The sequence below is a fragment of the Miscanthus floridulus genome, chromosome 18 (assembly GCF_019320115.1).
Source record: "Miscanthus floridulus cultivar M001 chromosome 18, ASM1932011v1, whole genome shotgun sequence".
Lineage (NCBI taxonomy): Eukaryota > Viridiplantae > Streptophyta > Magnoliopsida > Poales > Poaceae > Miscanthus > Miscanthus floridulus.
The window spans coordinates 112,692,032-112,707,039 of NC_089597.1; the positions used below are offsets into that span (position 1 = coordinate 112,692,032).

General features: G+C 41.9%; 2 protein-coding genes across 3 annotated transcripts; one reads left to right on the forward strand and one right to left on the reverse strand.

The window, feature by feature from the left end:
• Positions 1-2,886: 2,886 nt before the first annotated feature.
• On the reverse strand, positions 2,887-7,891 carry LOC136521944 (uncharacterized). 2 transcript variants are annotated; one of them, XM_066515729.1, is made up of 10 exons: positions 7,663-7,891; positions 7,425-7,501; positions 6,694-6,838; positions 6,183-6,453; positions 5,954-6,033; positions 5,674-5,763; positions 4,127-4,214; positions 3,970-4,025; positions 3,336-3,387; positions 2,887-3,193 (listed from the first exon to the last, which is right to left on the reverse strand). In XM_066515729.1, exons 1-10 carry the CDS (start codon positions 7,795-7,797, stop codon positions 3,147-3,149), a joined length of 1,041 nt encoding a protein of 346 aa, XP_066371826.1. In that variant the 5' UTR covers positions 7,798-7,891; the 3' UTR covers positions 2,887-3,146. The 2 variants fall into 2 exon arrangements, with proteins under 2 accessions (XP_066371826.1, XP_066371825.1); XM_066515728.1 differs by lacking the exon at positions 3,336-3,387.
• Positions 7,892-8,611: 720 nt separating this feature from the next.
• LOC136521946 (uncharacterized) lies at positions 8,612-14,693 on the forward strand. Its single transcript, XM_066515732.1, has 7 exons — positions 8,612-9,192; positions 9,309-9,537; positions 10,729-10,775; positions 12,257-12,372; positions 12,838-12,967; positions 13,656-13,765; positions 14,065-14,693. Exons 1-3 carry the CDS (start codon positions 8,940-8,942, stop codon positions 10,739-10,741), a joined length of 495 nt encoding a protein of 164 aa, XP_066371829.1. The 5' UTR covers positions 8,612-8,939; the 3' UTR covers positions 10,742-10,775; positions 12,257-12,372; positions 12,838-12,967; positions 13,656-13,765; positions 14,065-14,693.
• The last annotated feature ends 315 nt before the right edge of the window (positions 14,694-15,008 follow it).

Genomic DNA, 15,008 nt, shown 5'->3' on the forward strand with positions numbered 1-15,008 from the left:
TTTGGATATGGGCTGGTTATAAGATGCAGACAAGTATTCTATGACGAACACAAATTCCAATCTGTGATGGCTCAATTTGGGCCAACAAATGTATGATGCCGGATACATGACATTTTTCGATCGTTATGGTGAGTTAACTGTGATGCATTTTCGCTTGTTTGTGACCAAAGTAAACCGTCATGTATAAGGGTATTTTTTTGTAGTGGATGGAGGGGATCGACCCTATGACTAAGGAGAGAGAAACAAGTGGATTTCATTAGTAAGCCAACAAGACAATATTGCAACCACAATAAGAGAAGAACACTTAATATTAAGTGGTGTTCATTTCATATGGATGAAAATTGGGTGTTCAAATATTGAAATGGTTTCCATCTTCACCAAGCTCTTAATTGGACTTTACTATTGATATTGGAGGAATGTATTGGATTATATTGACTATCCTATTCTCTAAGAAAGCAAATGTATCATTGTAATGATGTATGTCCATTCACCCCTTACTAGTATGTGGTTGCATAGAGTACATGTTTATGCTTTAGGGACATGCATTACAAATGATTTTTTTTAAATTCATGTTCTACCAAAATTGCTTCAAAGATTATATGATCTAGTGGAATGTAGTATATGAATTATTCATGAGCTTGTTAACCCGAGTACTTGATTTGGTTAGATTGCAAACAACTGACAAGTACAACTTCTATGAGATAACTGCTTATGGCATATGAAGAAGCTTAGAGAGGGTTCAAACTGGACTTGGAAAATTATGCAACTCAATAGAGCAAGTCAAAGAGAAAGAATCTCACGAAAACAAGAGTTCAAGAAGAAGACAGCAATGGAAAATCCTAACAAGTGGTACTTACAGATGACACTTACAATCAATTAGTATCTAGACCAATGTGCTTTCACAAGTACCTACAGGTGGTCTAGATCATCTTACGAGCGGTATATATAGGTGGTATCCACAAGTGATCTCCCAATCACAAGCGACGTCCCTCACCTACAAGATTTCAATTGATGCTATTTATAGGTGGTGTCCATAAAAAATGCATTTCCAAGTGGTATCAATTTCCCCATCAACCCCTTGATGTAGTCCATCTAATCTGGCTGTGATAAAAGCTTCTGTGTGAATTGAAAGGATAGACCGTCATGACGCATCAGACAGTTCAAAAAGTCTAGGCCGGTTGTGCGTAAGTGTAACAGTCCGTGGTTGACTGAATGAGTCATGGAACAATCCGTAGTTTCATGTACAGTCTGTCAAAACTAACGGATAGATCATCAAACTATCGACAAAACCTATGTTCTTTGTGTGTTTTGGGGAATTTCTTCTAGGGCTTGTGGAGGGTATTCCTAGGGTGTGCTGTGAATCTAGGGTTGAGTCTCACTTAAGCCTTTTTGGATGAAGGGTTACACTATAGGTGTGGATTTCTAGACCAAAATTGAGGGGGATGAGATGATGAACTTATTTCTCGAGGCCTGGAGATTTGAGATTACCAAGATCATGCTAGTCTTCATGACCTTCTTTCATCCATAAAGAGGATGCCTTTACTTGGAGGTGAAGGGATCGAAGAGGGAGCTCCTTCATCAAGCATGAACATAGGGGTTAGGGATTGGGATGAAATCATGAGATTGAGTGGAGAATTTTGAGCTTACACTTGTGATGGAACCAAAGATCAACTTCTTGAGCTTCATCTTCTTCTCCACCAAGCATGATCTCACTTCCAATTTCTCCCCTCTTTCCTTACTTCCTTTATTGTTCTTTTTCCTTTGTTCTTGGTTCTAGAGAGAGGGGAAGGGATGAGAGTGGTGAGTGATAAATGGGAGAGGCCTGATGCTGGTGACTTGGAGAGGAACCACTAATTGACATGTGGGGCTAGAGGTTAAGAAGTGAACACAATATTTACATGTTTGTAGAAATTCTGCACACTTGTCGGACAATCCGTCAATTAACGTCGGATAGTCTAGTAACTCAGAGTCCATCGAGTTGACCAGACAACTAGGGTTGACCAGGGGTTGATGGATAGTCTGAAAAGAAACATCAGACAACCCGTGGAGTCACTTGGAGTTTGGTTTGATGCTCAACTTTGGGGAGATGATCTCTAGGATATTCCTTCATTGGTGAGAATTACTTGGTCCTTGATGGAGCTTCTAAACCAACTTCTTTCTTGTCCTAAACTTGCACCCAAAGTTGGCTGAGCTTGCTTTGTCTTGGCTTGACCTTCATTTGGGGAGCTTCTCCTAGAGGCTTAGGAATAACGGTTGATGGAATGATTGTCGGGTCGTGACACGGTCCATTGCCAATGGTATTATTATAGGTGGCGGGCTAGTGGCTATATATACCACCCATGGCTGACCATTTGGATGTTGTTGGAGCCGAGGATCGTTGCTAGTGAGTTAAGGCTCGTCTCTAGTGCTCTACCAAAAGTGCTTAAGAAAAGATTAGGTGATTAGTGAAATGGTTAGGCTAGTTAGACCACCGTATTAGCACTTTGTTCCAAACTAGGCTTAGTGTTTATTGAGGTTTGCATACCTCTTGTCACTTGGTGCTTGCACGCACCACTGTGTTCTATAATCTTGCACGATCACATCAACTTTATTTATGGTGTGACTGCCTAGCTTCTACCAAGAGAAATGACCCACAATATTTTGGTCTTGGTCCTTACGATGGGCTCCAACGAGAACCGGAGGGAAACAAGAGCTTCACGATACATACGAAAAATATTATCGCTAACGAGAGTTTACATCTGTCTTGTTTAAGCTTTCTCATTTAAGGTTACGTGCTTTACATTCCTAGTCTGGTTTGCTATGTTTGGGATAGGATTGGAAACTAAAATGCAAAACCTTTTTTCAAGAGAGAATAAAAACTTAGCAAAACCTAATTACACATAAATAGAAATCTCGCATAGGTTTTGATAAGTATAAATAGTAAGTTCGCACATATGTTTTGATAAGTACAAATAGTAAGCATAGTCTTCAGAAGCCTAATTCAGCATGATGGTCTAACGAGACTACGAGAGCCAACTGGTCGAGAACACACTCCTACAAGTACACTATGCACTTCAAGTGCACCGTACAAAAATCATACGAACTCCCTGCCACTTAGGTTGGTTATTGTTTTCTTCGCCTGGAGTCCCATGGCGTCTAGAAGATGCTCATTCAGGCCTTCTCTTCTTCCTTCCATCAGTTCTTGATTCGCTCCCTGCAGAGCAAAAGACACAAGTTGCATGACATGAAAACTAGATAGGGCATCACTGACTCGTTTTAAACGTTAAAACGGTTCTCTCATGAAAAGCACACCCTTGAAGACAACATAATACACAAATGAGAAATTCAGAACAAACATTTGGGCACTGCTGGCAAATCTAGGCCAATGACAGCTGCGATCAAACCATCCTACAAGAACAAGGCACTTCATGAGGCTTTAAGCACAAGAAAGGCCTTGAAAAAAAAACACATTGCACAGAATCAGAATGTCATGATAATTCACCATTTATCTGAACTTTCTTCGAGAGTGTCTCGCATTGCAAAATAAAAAAATACCATGACAGTAATACATTGCTGGAGACTTACTAAACTTTGAAATGCATATAATAGGACAGGCATCTTTACTAACCAACTTTGACAACTTGGTTTATACTTCTACTTCACAAACTGCACAACTTCCAGGGATGCATAGAAGTGATTATCATATTTCATTCTTGCCTCTGATAAATTTATGTTAGTCATATAATTACCTCTATCACATACTCAATTAAGTGATCTAGAAATGTGCACAAATTATGTAGCATTTAGCAAATCGCAGTATTTCACATTGTCTCTTAGTGCAATGGAAAGTTCATTTGCTAAATTTAAGATATCATGTATTACCTATACCTTTATTACCCTTTCAGTTAAGATATAAGGATAGTACATGTGTTCTTATACCACAAAGTAGCTAAGATTGAACAACATAACAAATAGAGAAAACAAACAAACCCTTCCATAGACAATGCTTTGGCACCCTTCATCCAATTTGGGTACTATTACGCGACCTGAAATAAATTTTCCATTTCTTTAGCACAATGAGTACTTGGAATGAGCAGCAGAGTCAAACAACCAAAGATTGTTGCCAAAAAAACAACCAAAGACATGCCTGATCTGGTTCTTTTAAGTTTGAGATCTTCAGGTGTGGACATAGACAACGCTCTGGCATTACCATGAGTAAGCGGAGACGAAAGGACCTAATGTGATTCAGGAACATTGCAATAAATACACATATAAATCAGTCTCATGCTACAGAGTCAAGATAAATTGTTCCAACAAGAGGTCAAAATAAAAATGCTAACTTCAAATATACATCAAAATCTGTACTTGAAACATGATTGCAACAGCTCGGACTCAAGAAAAACAGTTAGGGGCCGTTTGGATCCCTTCATTTTGGAGGAATTGGAATCTACTTAATGTATTAGGCTATTTGGCTTGGAATTTAACATTCCACAACTTTCTCAAGCTCACAAATAAGCCTATCTCAAATTTATAGGGTGGGAGATGGAAATTGATTCAATAGATCACTATGCTATTTTTCTACTCTACAACTTATAGCATGCTCTTCAACTCACTTCTCTACCATAGAAATGCAACATATAAGTATCTCCCTTGCACAGGCGGAGCTACGTGGCGGCCAAGCTGGGCTCCGGCCCCCCCTTGCCTCTGTGATTTTCTGAAGTCTTTGCTACTCTGCTCCCTGTCCCTGCATGTCTGATATCTCCCTGTCCTGCGTTCTATACCTACCAATGACCGGCTGGGGCCCAGCCCGGACAGCAGCCACACAGACACAGCAATCGTTTAGTTGTGTTCCCACCGCTCAGCCATTAGCCTATTGCCTTTGTTTATGTTGCTCTGCGTCGTCTTGTTGATTCTACTATCTTTTTTTTTCTGTCTCTTCAATGTATAAAATCTACAGAGTATGCATACTAGAAGTGGCTGATTAAGTAACATTTTGGGAGTTCTTATGTTGCTTTTTTTAGAATTTTTTTTTCTGCTCAACTATTTTGTTGTCAATTGTATTTTATATATTATGACCTAATTATAAGTACCAAAATTAATTTCTCCACCACCTATATACATATGGGTTCAATTGGCAAATGCGCCCCCCCTATATTTTACTCCAGGCTCCGCCACTGCTCCCTTGTATGGCTACTAATAATATACAAATATATTCCATATACAACCATATTAGCTTAATTAATCTGTGCCTAAATTATAATTATCAGAATGAATTCAATTCCAAGGATCCAAACGGGGTCTTAGGCTAATTTGGTTAGCAGAACTGGACATGGGTCCAGCAAGGGCGAGGCAAACAAATCTAGCTGGTAGCCAGTGGAGCTAGTGGAGTGAGGCCAGGCCAATTTTTTTGTTTTTTAACCCTTTTTTTGAAAAATATTCATCTTTATACCCCTGGGCGACCTTATTCAGAATATGGACCCTAGGGTCGGCGCCACGATTCATGGCAAACAAATAATTGACACCACATGGAATCAAACTGGATCCTCAATACAATTCATCCAGTCCAATTCCAGAAACCAAATGAGAGTGCTATAATCTATATCAAATCATCAAGTTACAACTGTAAAACGCTAATGCTTGCAATCATGGACTTTCTGAAGTTCATGACAACAATGAATAAAAAATTGCACTTACATATGAATCTGGGCTCCTGGTCCCTGGAGATTTTGTAGCACTTTGACACTTTTCATGTGGATATATTTGTTTCTTTGGCTGGCCTACAGGCTGCTTTCCAAGACACAGATCAGTCAACTTCATCTATATGCATTATACATAAAATGAGTAACACAAACAGAAATAGGATAATAGGCTGAAATACACTAAATATGAACATGTCATCATGAATAAACAGCTGCACAATGGAGACTTGGACATCTGAACAAGCTGAAGCGGGCATTTCTTGATCAAATACTACCTTCTTATTTGAAGGTACGTGCTGATTTTCCCCCCAGGAACCTTGATTCTTCAAACAAGCCACTCGAGTTTTTTTGCGATCTAAATTACAAAAATAGACATTATTAGAAACACCAACAAAATGATGTATTTCTAGGAGACGCAGACACTTTATAAGAAACATCACTGAAATGAAATATTTCTAGGAGAGAAGAAAATAGAAGGCTCTAAATAATCTCCTCTAAACTTACCTTTGCCAGCTTCACTTGAGGCAGCAGCATTTTCATTTGTTGCAATATCACCATCACAAGTATGTCCTTCAAATCTGGGTGTTCCATTCGATAAATGTGAAGATTTTCGGAACACAGATTCATTGCGTGAGGAACTTTTTAAACCGTCAGGATGTTTGCTGGTGTTAGAAGAAGATGGTTGACATCCTGTGTCTGAGTTCGTCCGCTTGGGATAACGCAGGTTGCAACTTTGCCACCGGTGTGGAAATCCAACAAAGAAATGTTTACATACCTGCATGCATGGTTTGCAGTCAACACCAAGGCATTCGTGAGAGCAGTGCATGGCTGAATGATCCTTTTGGACATGCATATCTAGAATAACTTTCAGCCAAAGGAATGCAGCAATAGAATAACAGGATAGATGGAGAAAATAAATGATAACATGTGCTCCTCGATACAGCATTCACTTAAATAGTTGTCCAAATAGACAACTGGTACCTGAAACAAAAAACAGAAAAGAGGATGTGCATACCGCATTTGAATATCCATTGTCAAGCGATCGCGAAACATTGAGCGAACCACTGATGAGAAGTACGGTTCCATCTTCGGACTCAAGAATATTAACCGAATGACGTTTCGCAATAGGTGCAGGATAGAGTTCGTGAAGTATTTGCTTCCTGTCAGAGCAGGCAACAGATAAATATTTTTATCAGCGAAAAATCCCTCACTCTTTCAAGAGGAAAAGCAGCCTACTTCAGAAAACCTCAAGGACTTGTTAGGCTGCACTCCAATTCACTCCATCCCCCATGGGTTCGGACCAATTTTCAACTTCAATCCCTCCCAACCCATGTGGATTGGGGTGCAGCCAAACAAGCCTCAATCGTGCTTAAATACACAAGCAGCATGATATATAGAAGTTTCACCATGCTTCAGTCAAGGTGTTAATCACCATCATATGTATGGACAAAAGGCATAAACATTGATAAACATTGGACTGTCGAATCAATTTGACAAAAGCATGCCGTAAGCAGTTCTGAGAAAATTAAATTGGCCTATTCTTTAGGAGTGCATGGCATTAACTCAATCTAGGTATCAATTTGCAATTTCAAATCTGAAGCATACCCAGGAGGACTCCAAAGGCCACTTCTCAACAAGAAGATCGAACTCCCAGAAAAACAAACAAAACTAGTTGCCACACACTCAACCCCGGACCTCCAAAGATGGCTCCTCTATTTTCCCCATCCCCTCTGAAGAAATGCTTACCATCTGAATGTACCGGCGACAGCTATCTTCTGCTCGTCCCCTTCCACGGTTGCCAGCCACCACTCGAGCAGCATGACCTAGACGCCCGAAATGCAGGCGACCACGCGCGCGCGCAGCACCAAATCGCGTCAGCGCACACGCGTCTCAGCCAATAAAGGAGAATGGGAGAGGGGGGAAAGGAAAACAATCGACACGCGCCCTAGCAGCATAGGTCGGGCGACGGGCCTGGGGTACGTACAGAGGGCTGCTCGGAGACGGCGGCGTCATGGTCGCCGTCGGCGGCGGCGGGGAAAGCGCTGCGGGAGAATGGGCTCAGCAGCGACGGCGGCGTATCGCGCCGGTGAGGGCTCCCCGCCGGGGGTAGGGGCTTCATTTCGAATTCCGAATCCCGCAGGTGAGGGGCGAACACGGGAAGAACCGGAGCGGAGCGGGGTCTTGTTTTTCTTCAGCCTTCAGGCCTGGCTACTCTGAACCAGCTACTCAGCAACAGTAGTAAAATGAACTGTACAGCTTCTTAAACAATCGGAGCTCAAAAGCCCATCAAGGACATCACGGAGGTATTTCAAATTATTTAACGGAAACAAAATAATACGTGGCCATCTCAACGCGTGCAGTGCCAGAGTGACAAACGCAATCGTGATTAACAGACACTCACACATAGATCGACAGCCGTCGACTATACGCTTTGGAGTGCAAAAAATAATACTGTGATAGTTTATTGTTCCAGAAAAACGATATAATTTCAATAATATTTTATTTAGCCAATCATCACTGTTACATGAAAACCATAATGAGATAAGCATCAATTTTACATTTTGAGCTGAAGAAATTTCAACATGAAGAGCATCAAGAAATTGACGTTTTGTCACCGGACACTAAAATCTCCTTTATCTTAGCAAAATGTTGTTTTGAGCCAATAGTTTAAAGATGAGCATCAATTTTACGTAACAAGGATACTGAAACAAAAAATTCACATAATTCAAGTACATAGTTCAAAATAAAGATCGCAGGTGAGCTGCTGCCACTACAAAGATCAGTATAAAAAATGTATCTGCAAAACAACAATAATTAACAGTTAGTTATTACACACATTCAATCTTTAAACTATTTACCATGAGTAATGGTATTTCAGAATGTCATAGGCATAGAATACAACTAAAATAAAATAAAATAAAATAAAATAAGACACCGTTTTGTGTTACAATCGTCGCTCCGCCCCTCCCCTTGCGATACCGCGCACAGCGTCTCGATGCCTCCGCTCCCTCCTCTTCGTCTCCCCCGGCCCCCGTGAAAACGAAAAAAAGCCCGTACAAATCCCGCCTCGGCTCCGCCGCCTCCGCCTCCACCTCCTCTTCCTCTCCACCGACCGCAGCACATGTAGGTGCCGCGCCAAGGCGCCTCGCCGGCGCAGCCTCCGCTTTGGCCTCCCTCTCCACCGCCCGCAGCGTGCGCAGATGCCGCCACCGGCAGAGTTTTGTCGCCTCTTCCTCTTGCCCGGCCGCGGCGCATGCGCGGATGCGCGGTGCCTTGCCGTGCCGGTGGCTGCGCCGGTGGATCCATGACGGACGGGATGTGATGGCGAAGGGGCTTGGGGAGCCAGCCGGCCCGGCTGGCGAGAAGCGGCCATTAGAGCCTTGCTCATCCTCAGCTCCGCCGGTAAGCATGGGCTCCCCCAGGTCACCTCGCCGGACCTCGGGGCCATCCTCCACTACCTCGCCAAACCTTGTTGCCATCCTCGAATACCTCGCCACCGTCCTCACAGTGAGAGGTCTGTGTCCCCTCTTTCTCCATCTCGATTCATGTCCGATCTCCACCTTCTTCTCGACCTCGACATGAGTTTAGATATATCAGTCTGATATGTCTGGTCGTTTGTTTTTGATGTAGGTGCCTTCGCCGTCAAAGCAGCCAAAGAGATTCTTCCTTCTAATAATTTCATCGATCATGAAAGGAGTCAATATTTTTTTTCCCAAATTGTAGACAGATTGCTAACATTTACCTACTCTGGTGGCAAAGCTCCAGCTCAAGCAAGATCGGTGGAAACACCTGCAAGTGAACCTGGCCATGGCAGCGGAAACAGCACTCCAAAAGATGCACCAAAAGCAGAACCTTACAGGTCCAAACTGTTTTTGCTACTTTCTGTATCAACTAATAACGATTTTTAGTTCATTAGTGATAGAGCTTTCCACCTGCTGGCAGATTACTGCATTTGGGTCAATACAACTGTGGTTTGTTTAAATGGTACCGAACCCATTTGTTGTTAGCTAATAACAACAGGTAGTTTGTCCATCAATTATGGGTTTCATGTTCGCTAAATAAATTAGTTATGTTTCATACTCTGCTACTTACTCTCAACATCTGAGTTGCCCATTTTAAGGCCTACCTTCCCAAACATCTAAATTTATTCTCTTGAAACAGGTAAGTTCACGTTCCTGAAATTCCAAGCATTTTGACTGCTGAAATAGATTACGTGTTCTCTTTTCTAACGATGCTACCATATGGCTCTCATAAAAAGAGATACTTTTTTAGTGCATGCTGAATGCTTCTTGAGATTAATACAAGACCAACTTTTGTAGATTCTGTACGAAGTTAGGATTAACACTTCAGGTAGCCTCACAAGATTTTTTCTGTCGTTGCAAGGGTTGCTCCATTGATGCTTGCACTGGATGCTCATTTTTTCCTTTCTTATGTCTATGCTCAAAATTGGCAGTCATCAGTGTTGGTAGTTATTTTTCATTTTAGTTATATTGTTTTCCTTTTCTTTGTTTTGTTGCCTGGCCTCTGGGATGTCATGTCACCTTTAAGATAGTTGCTTTCTCAAGTTGATAACAGAGGGGACCAATGAAGGAACAATAACCAGATCACAGAACTGGACATTTCTAATTTTAGCTACTACTTAGTTGTTGCTATAGTGATTTTATGTTACTAGCCTATCCTGTTATTTCACCCACTGGTCAAGCAAACAAAATGGCAAAAACCTCTTGGTTATTTTAGTTCAATGCTTCTTTGTTCGGTTTGCGCCTCCATGATTTGCTTATGTTGCTTCTTTGGTTCCATGTTAGCAGGCTTTCCTGTTATTTCGCCTTCTCATTAACCAAAAAAAAAGGAACTGGACATATATGTTATTTAATTCAGTGCTTCTTTGCTCTATATCCAGCTCCATGATGTGCTTTAGTTTAGAAATAGGCAACTGCAACCTTAGTACTGGATTTGATACTTTTCTCCTTTTTGTTCAAAATATTAGAACTAATTTTCGGTATGTCGCCTTTCAAGTATATAATTGTTGATAGCTTTATGTTTTATGCAGGCCTGCGACGTAAATTTTTTGGCGGTTACTAGGTACCATGGGCTTAGGTATGTGGCCTCCATCAAAATAACAGTGTCGACGTGTAACTAAAGTATTGATGTTCTTCCTTCGTTATAGTAGTTTCCTATCTGCTTATATCCTGTCTTATTTATGCACAACAATCAATCTAATGTGACTGTTTTATTCTCAGTTACGCAACAGTCAAGTATCACCATGCGCTAGATTATAGGTAGTGGTTTCAAAGAATTCTCACTTAAGATAGTTTTCTGAGCATGTCTTCCTACTCTTTGCATGTGACAGTTTGCATGGAAGTACAGTTTATTAGACCTCACTTTAAACTAATAGCAAACTGTTAGTAGCACCGGTAGCATTTTGACCTTTTATGATTTGGCTATTGAGTACGTTTTTGAAATAATACCAGTTGGCATTACTCGATCCATGCATATCAATTGATACTAATTGACCTTTTACGACAAATTTGTTCAGTGCCATTTCAGCAAACTACATGGATTGATTAACATATTAGTTTCCAAGCAAGTGTAGTCAATATACTTTTGCTTATTTACGTTCATCTCCTATCATTAAAAAAAAGAAAGTAAGACCACCGTTTCATGCGACGATCGTCGCTCGGTCGGTCCGTCCTCCTGCGATCCCCGCCTCCCATCCGCGCGCAAGTCGCTCTAAAAATGGAAAGCCACGATCACCTCCCCCACCCACCGTGTGACCCGCTGGATCCCACGGTCCGCCGCTGCGCGTGCCGCTCCCCATCCCCATCCCCGCACCCCGCTGTGCCACCCAGTCCGGGGAAGGATACGGCCACCGGGCGTCGACCGGCGGGGATGCACGCAGATGCGGGGGCGTGGAAGCCCCTGTCGGCGGCTGCGTGCGTGGATTAGCCGGAGGTGGGCCTGGGCCTGAACCACCCACTGCCACCCTCATCCTCAGTGCCGCCACCAACATGTACTTCAAGTCGACCTCGCCATCGTCGTCGAGTACCTCGCCGCCGTCCTCACCGAGGTTCCTGGCCCCTCCCCCTCGATCTTGATCTCATCTCAAATATGCGCTCCAGTACCTCGCCGCCGTCATCACCGAGGTTCCTGGCCCCTCCTCGATTTCGATCTCATCTCAAATATGCGCTTATTTTGTTCTTTATATTCTACACACTCCGCCTTGATCCATCTTCCTCCTCTCAATCGAACCCCGTCGCCGTATTCGAGGCAAAAAAAGGCGCCGCTCTACTCCTCTGGCAACGACACGGCGACAGGACGAGAAGGCATAGCAACATTGTGGTGCCACAGCGCCGTCCGTCGCTGGGCCATACGCGTTGCTGCTCGCCGGTGCTGCCCACACAGCTGACCATCTGCCCACACAGCTGACCGTCGAGGCAACCCGCCATGCGTGCCCGCTTCTGGGTGACTGCGGATGTCCTGGCGACGTGCTTGCGTCCTATTTTGGATTGTTTCAGCCACGCCTTTTCTTATCGATTCTATTTTTCCTCATTGTTTTGCTTTGCCTTTTTTTGTTGCAGATTTCTTCAGTGCTGCCTGACCTTGCGGGTATAGTAGGAAGGTGCAGGCCTGGGGAATTTCGTGCACAGCTCAAAGGTGTTTCCCGGTGACTGTCTGCTGTCATATGACATACTAGGTATATCCTATATAAATTTAGTTGTTGTGCACTTATATAATTACTAGCCTGCATAGCACAGTCATTGTGCCATTCCTTAATAACTGAACATGTGTTGTCTCATAGCACGTAGCTTGCTCTTCTATGAAATTTTGCTATTCGTATAGTTGCTAGCTGAACCTCAATTTGTCTTGCTCCAAGAGCAAGACCATACGTGTGTGTATGACGATGTGCTAACTGCTAGGTATCTTCATCTGCTGCTCTTGAGTTGTGCCTCTGATTCCACTAACCAGATACTGATTGAGTGCTTAAGAGATGCCTCATGTCAGCATGCCGAATAAAGTGTATAAAACCACTTCAGAGTATATACACTATTATTAACGGAGACTATGTGGCAATGGCATATGCTATGTTTGGATACACCGCTTATCCATCATTTTACTTGCTTATTACACTTATGCATTCATTTCCTTTCTATAAATACAGACAAGATGCAGCTGTTGCTTTATGGGATGGTCAAGCAGAGGCCTTTTTCAGACAAGGTGGTACATGGATATGGCAACCAAGTATCCTGTCAACTTCCTCTTTGTTGCCACAACATCTCGGTTGTTTCAAGGTATTCAGTTATACTCATGCCAGTGCTACCCTGGATCTATTTATTTCACTGTATAATCTACATGACCTCATATTGTTTGCCAGACTCATTAGCTTCGTTTCTAAATAATCCAGGGTTTACAGATCATACACTTGATGCGGCTGTTGTATTAACGAATATGTATGTACTAATTTATATTTTACTATAGGCACTTAATGCTAATTTTTAAAAACTCCATGATCACAACTATGATCTAGACACTTCCGGAGGCTACCTAGAGCCAACAAGAATTGCAGTTAATGAACTTGCCAAAAGTTCACAGTCCACATACTATCCGCCGATTTTTACATGACTTCTCTCCTTCGTTATTGCTTTACTTTCCCATTTCTCTATATGCCTTGTGATGTTTCATCTTATTACTGGAAGAACAAAATGTTCTATAAAATACATGGTCCCATTTAGTGGTTATTATTTTTTGAAACAGTTCTGAAAACACTATTCTAATTTTTTTTAATTGGTGATATGCACTGACTACGCCTAAAAAATCACTTTTTCTGCAGTTTCAGTGCTCTCCAGCATGTAGGCTGCTACTTTTTTTTTTACAATTTCATTATTTTCATTCTGCTTATAACAACTAGACGTAGAACTGCCCTTTAATCGGTGTGCTGTGTTTTTCATGTTACATTTCATTCGGCAAACAACTACATAGATGTTTCTGAGGAGAGACTTGGGCCGCAGCTCATTCAGAAGTTGAAAAAGGAAGGTGTTAATCCCAAGCAGTGGAGACTTCGAAATTTTCAGTGCATGTTATGCCCATAGGTATGGAGCATCTGTTCTTTACAACCTTGTTCTGCTGCTTCCAATTTAGTGTCTTTTTCATGAATTATATCTAGCTTTACAACCAAGTAGTCTAATTGATTTAAGACATGAATGATAAGAAATTGCTCCCAAGAAGTGACGCATCTCTAAATCATCCATTCAAATTGACTTGATTCAAGATAACATTGCAACTCACACACAATACTGTTGTATCATTTCTTTTTAGTGATCCATTGCATTTCGGATCTTTGAGCTATCTAGCGACAAATAACGAACTATAACTTATACTGGCCTGGTAGGCTGTCTGCTGTTGCTTCTCACACTGGACAAGACTAGGAGTTCATTGGGGAGCCTGCTTCGACACATCGTGAAGACATTCGGCCAGGAGAGGATAGAGATTTAGATTTTGTTTGTTTCATAAGCTTTTCTGAAATAGATCTACATGTCCTCTGCTTGGTGGGGTTGCAGGTGAGGACGCACGCAATCCGGACGGCGCACGAGAACATTGACATGACCATCAAGGCTGCTGACAGCATCCTCTCCCAATTCAACCTTGTCCGCCGTGTGCGTTCGCGGTTCCTCTGTCAATCAAGATGCTAGATGTTTAGCCGAAAATCAGAGTGAATCGGATAAAGTTTTCGTGTGGCATGGTGTGGATCTGAGGGCATTTGAATGAATGTGCAAAAAGGTCAGGTGCTTGCGATGATTTATTGCTGAATTATCAAATATTTTGGTAGATTTAAAGGATGGAGTTAATTGATACAAAATGAGTATTCTCAGATTGAAGGATATAACTCCTCTTTAAGGCTTATATGTTGTTTAGGGGAATCACCATTTATGATATTAGATTGAGTTACCATAATTATAGCGTTTCTTATGAATGGGATGCAGTTTTGTAAAAAAAAATCATTTTAAATTGATGGCTAGCTGAACTCATTGTGTTGAGAATATAGTAATCTTGCAAGTTATTACTGTTAGCTTTTGGTCAGGCTCAAGTTCAAATGTTATGATTTTGCACCTGCACTTAAGCTTGTGTGATTTTTGGCTTTGTGATTTAGGCGTCGTTGTATGGCTAAGTGACAAATTAAAATAATATCTCTCCCTCCCTCCCTAACTCCCTCCCCTTTCTCCCCCTTCCTCTCTCTCCAAGAACCTTATATCTCATTCTATGCTTTAATATCAAGATATGCATTGCCTTTTGCTTATTTGATTTGCATTATTATGAAATATCCTATAGCGTTAG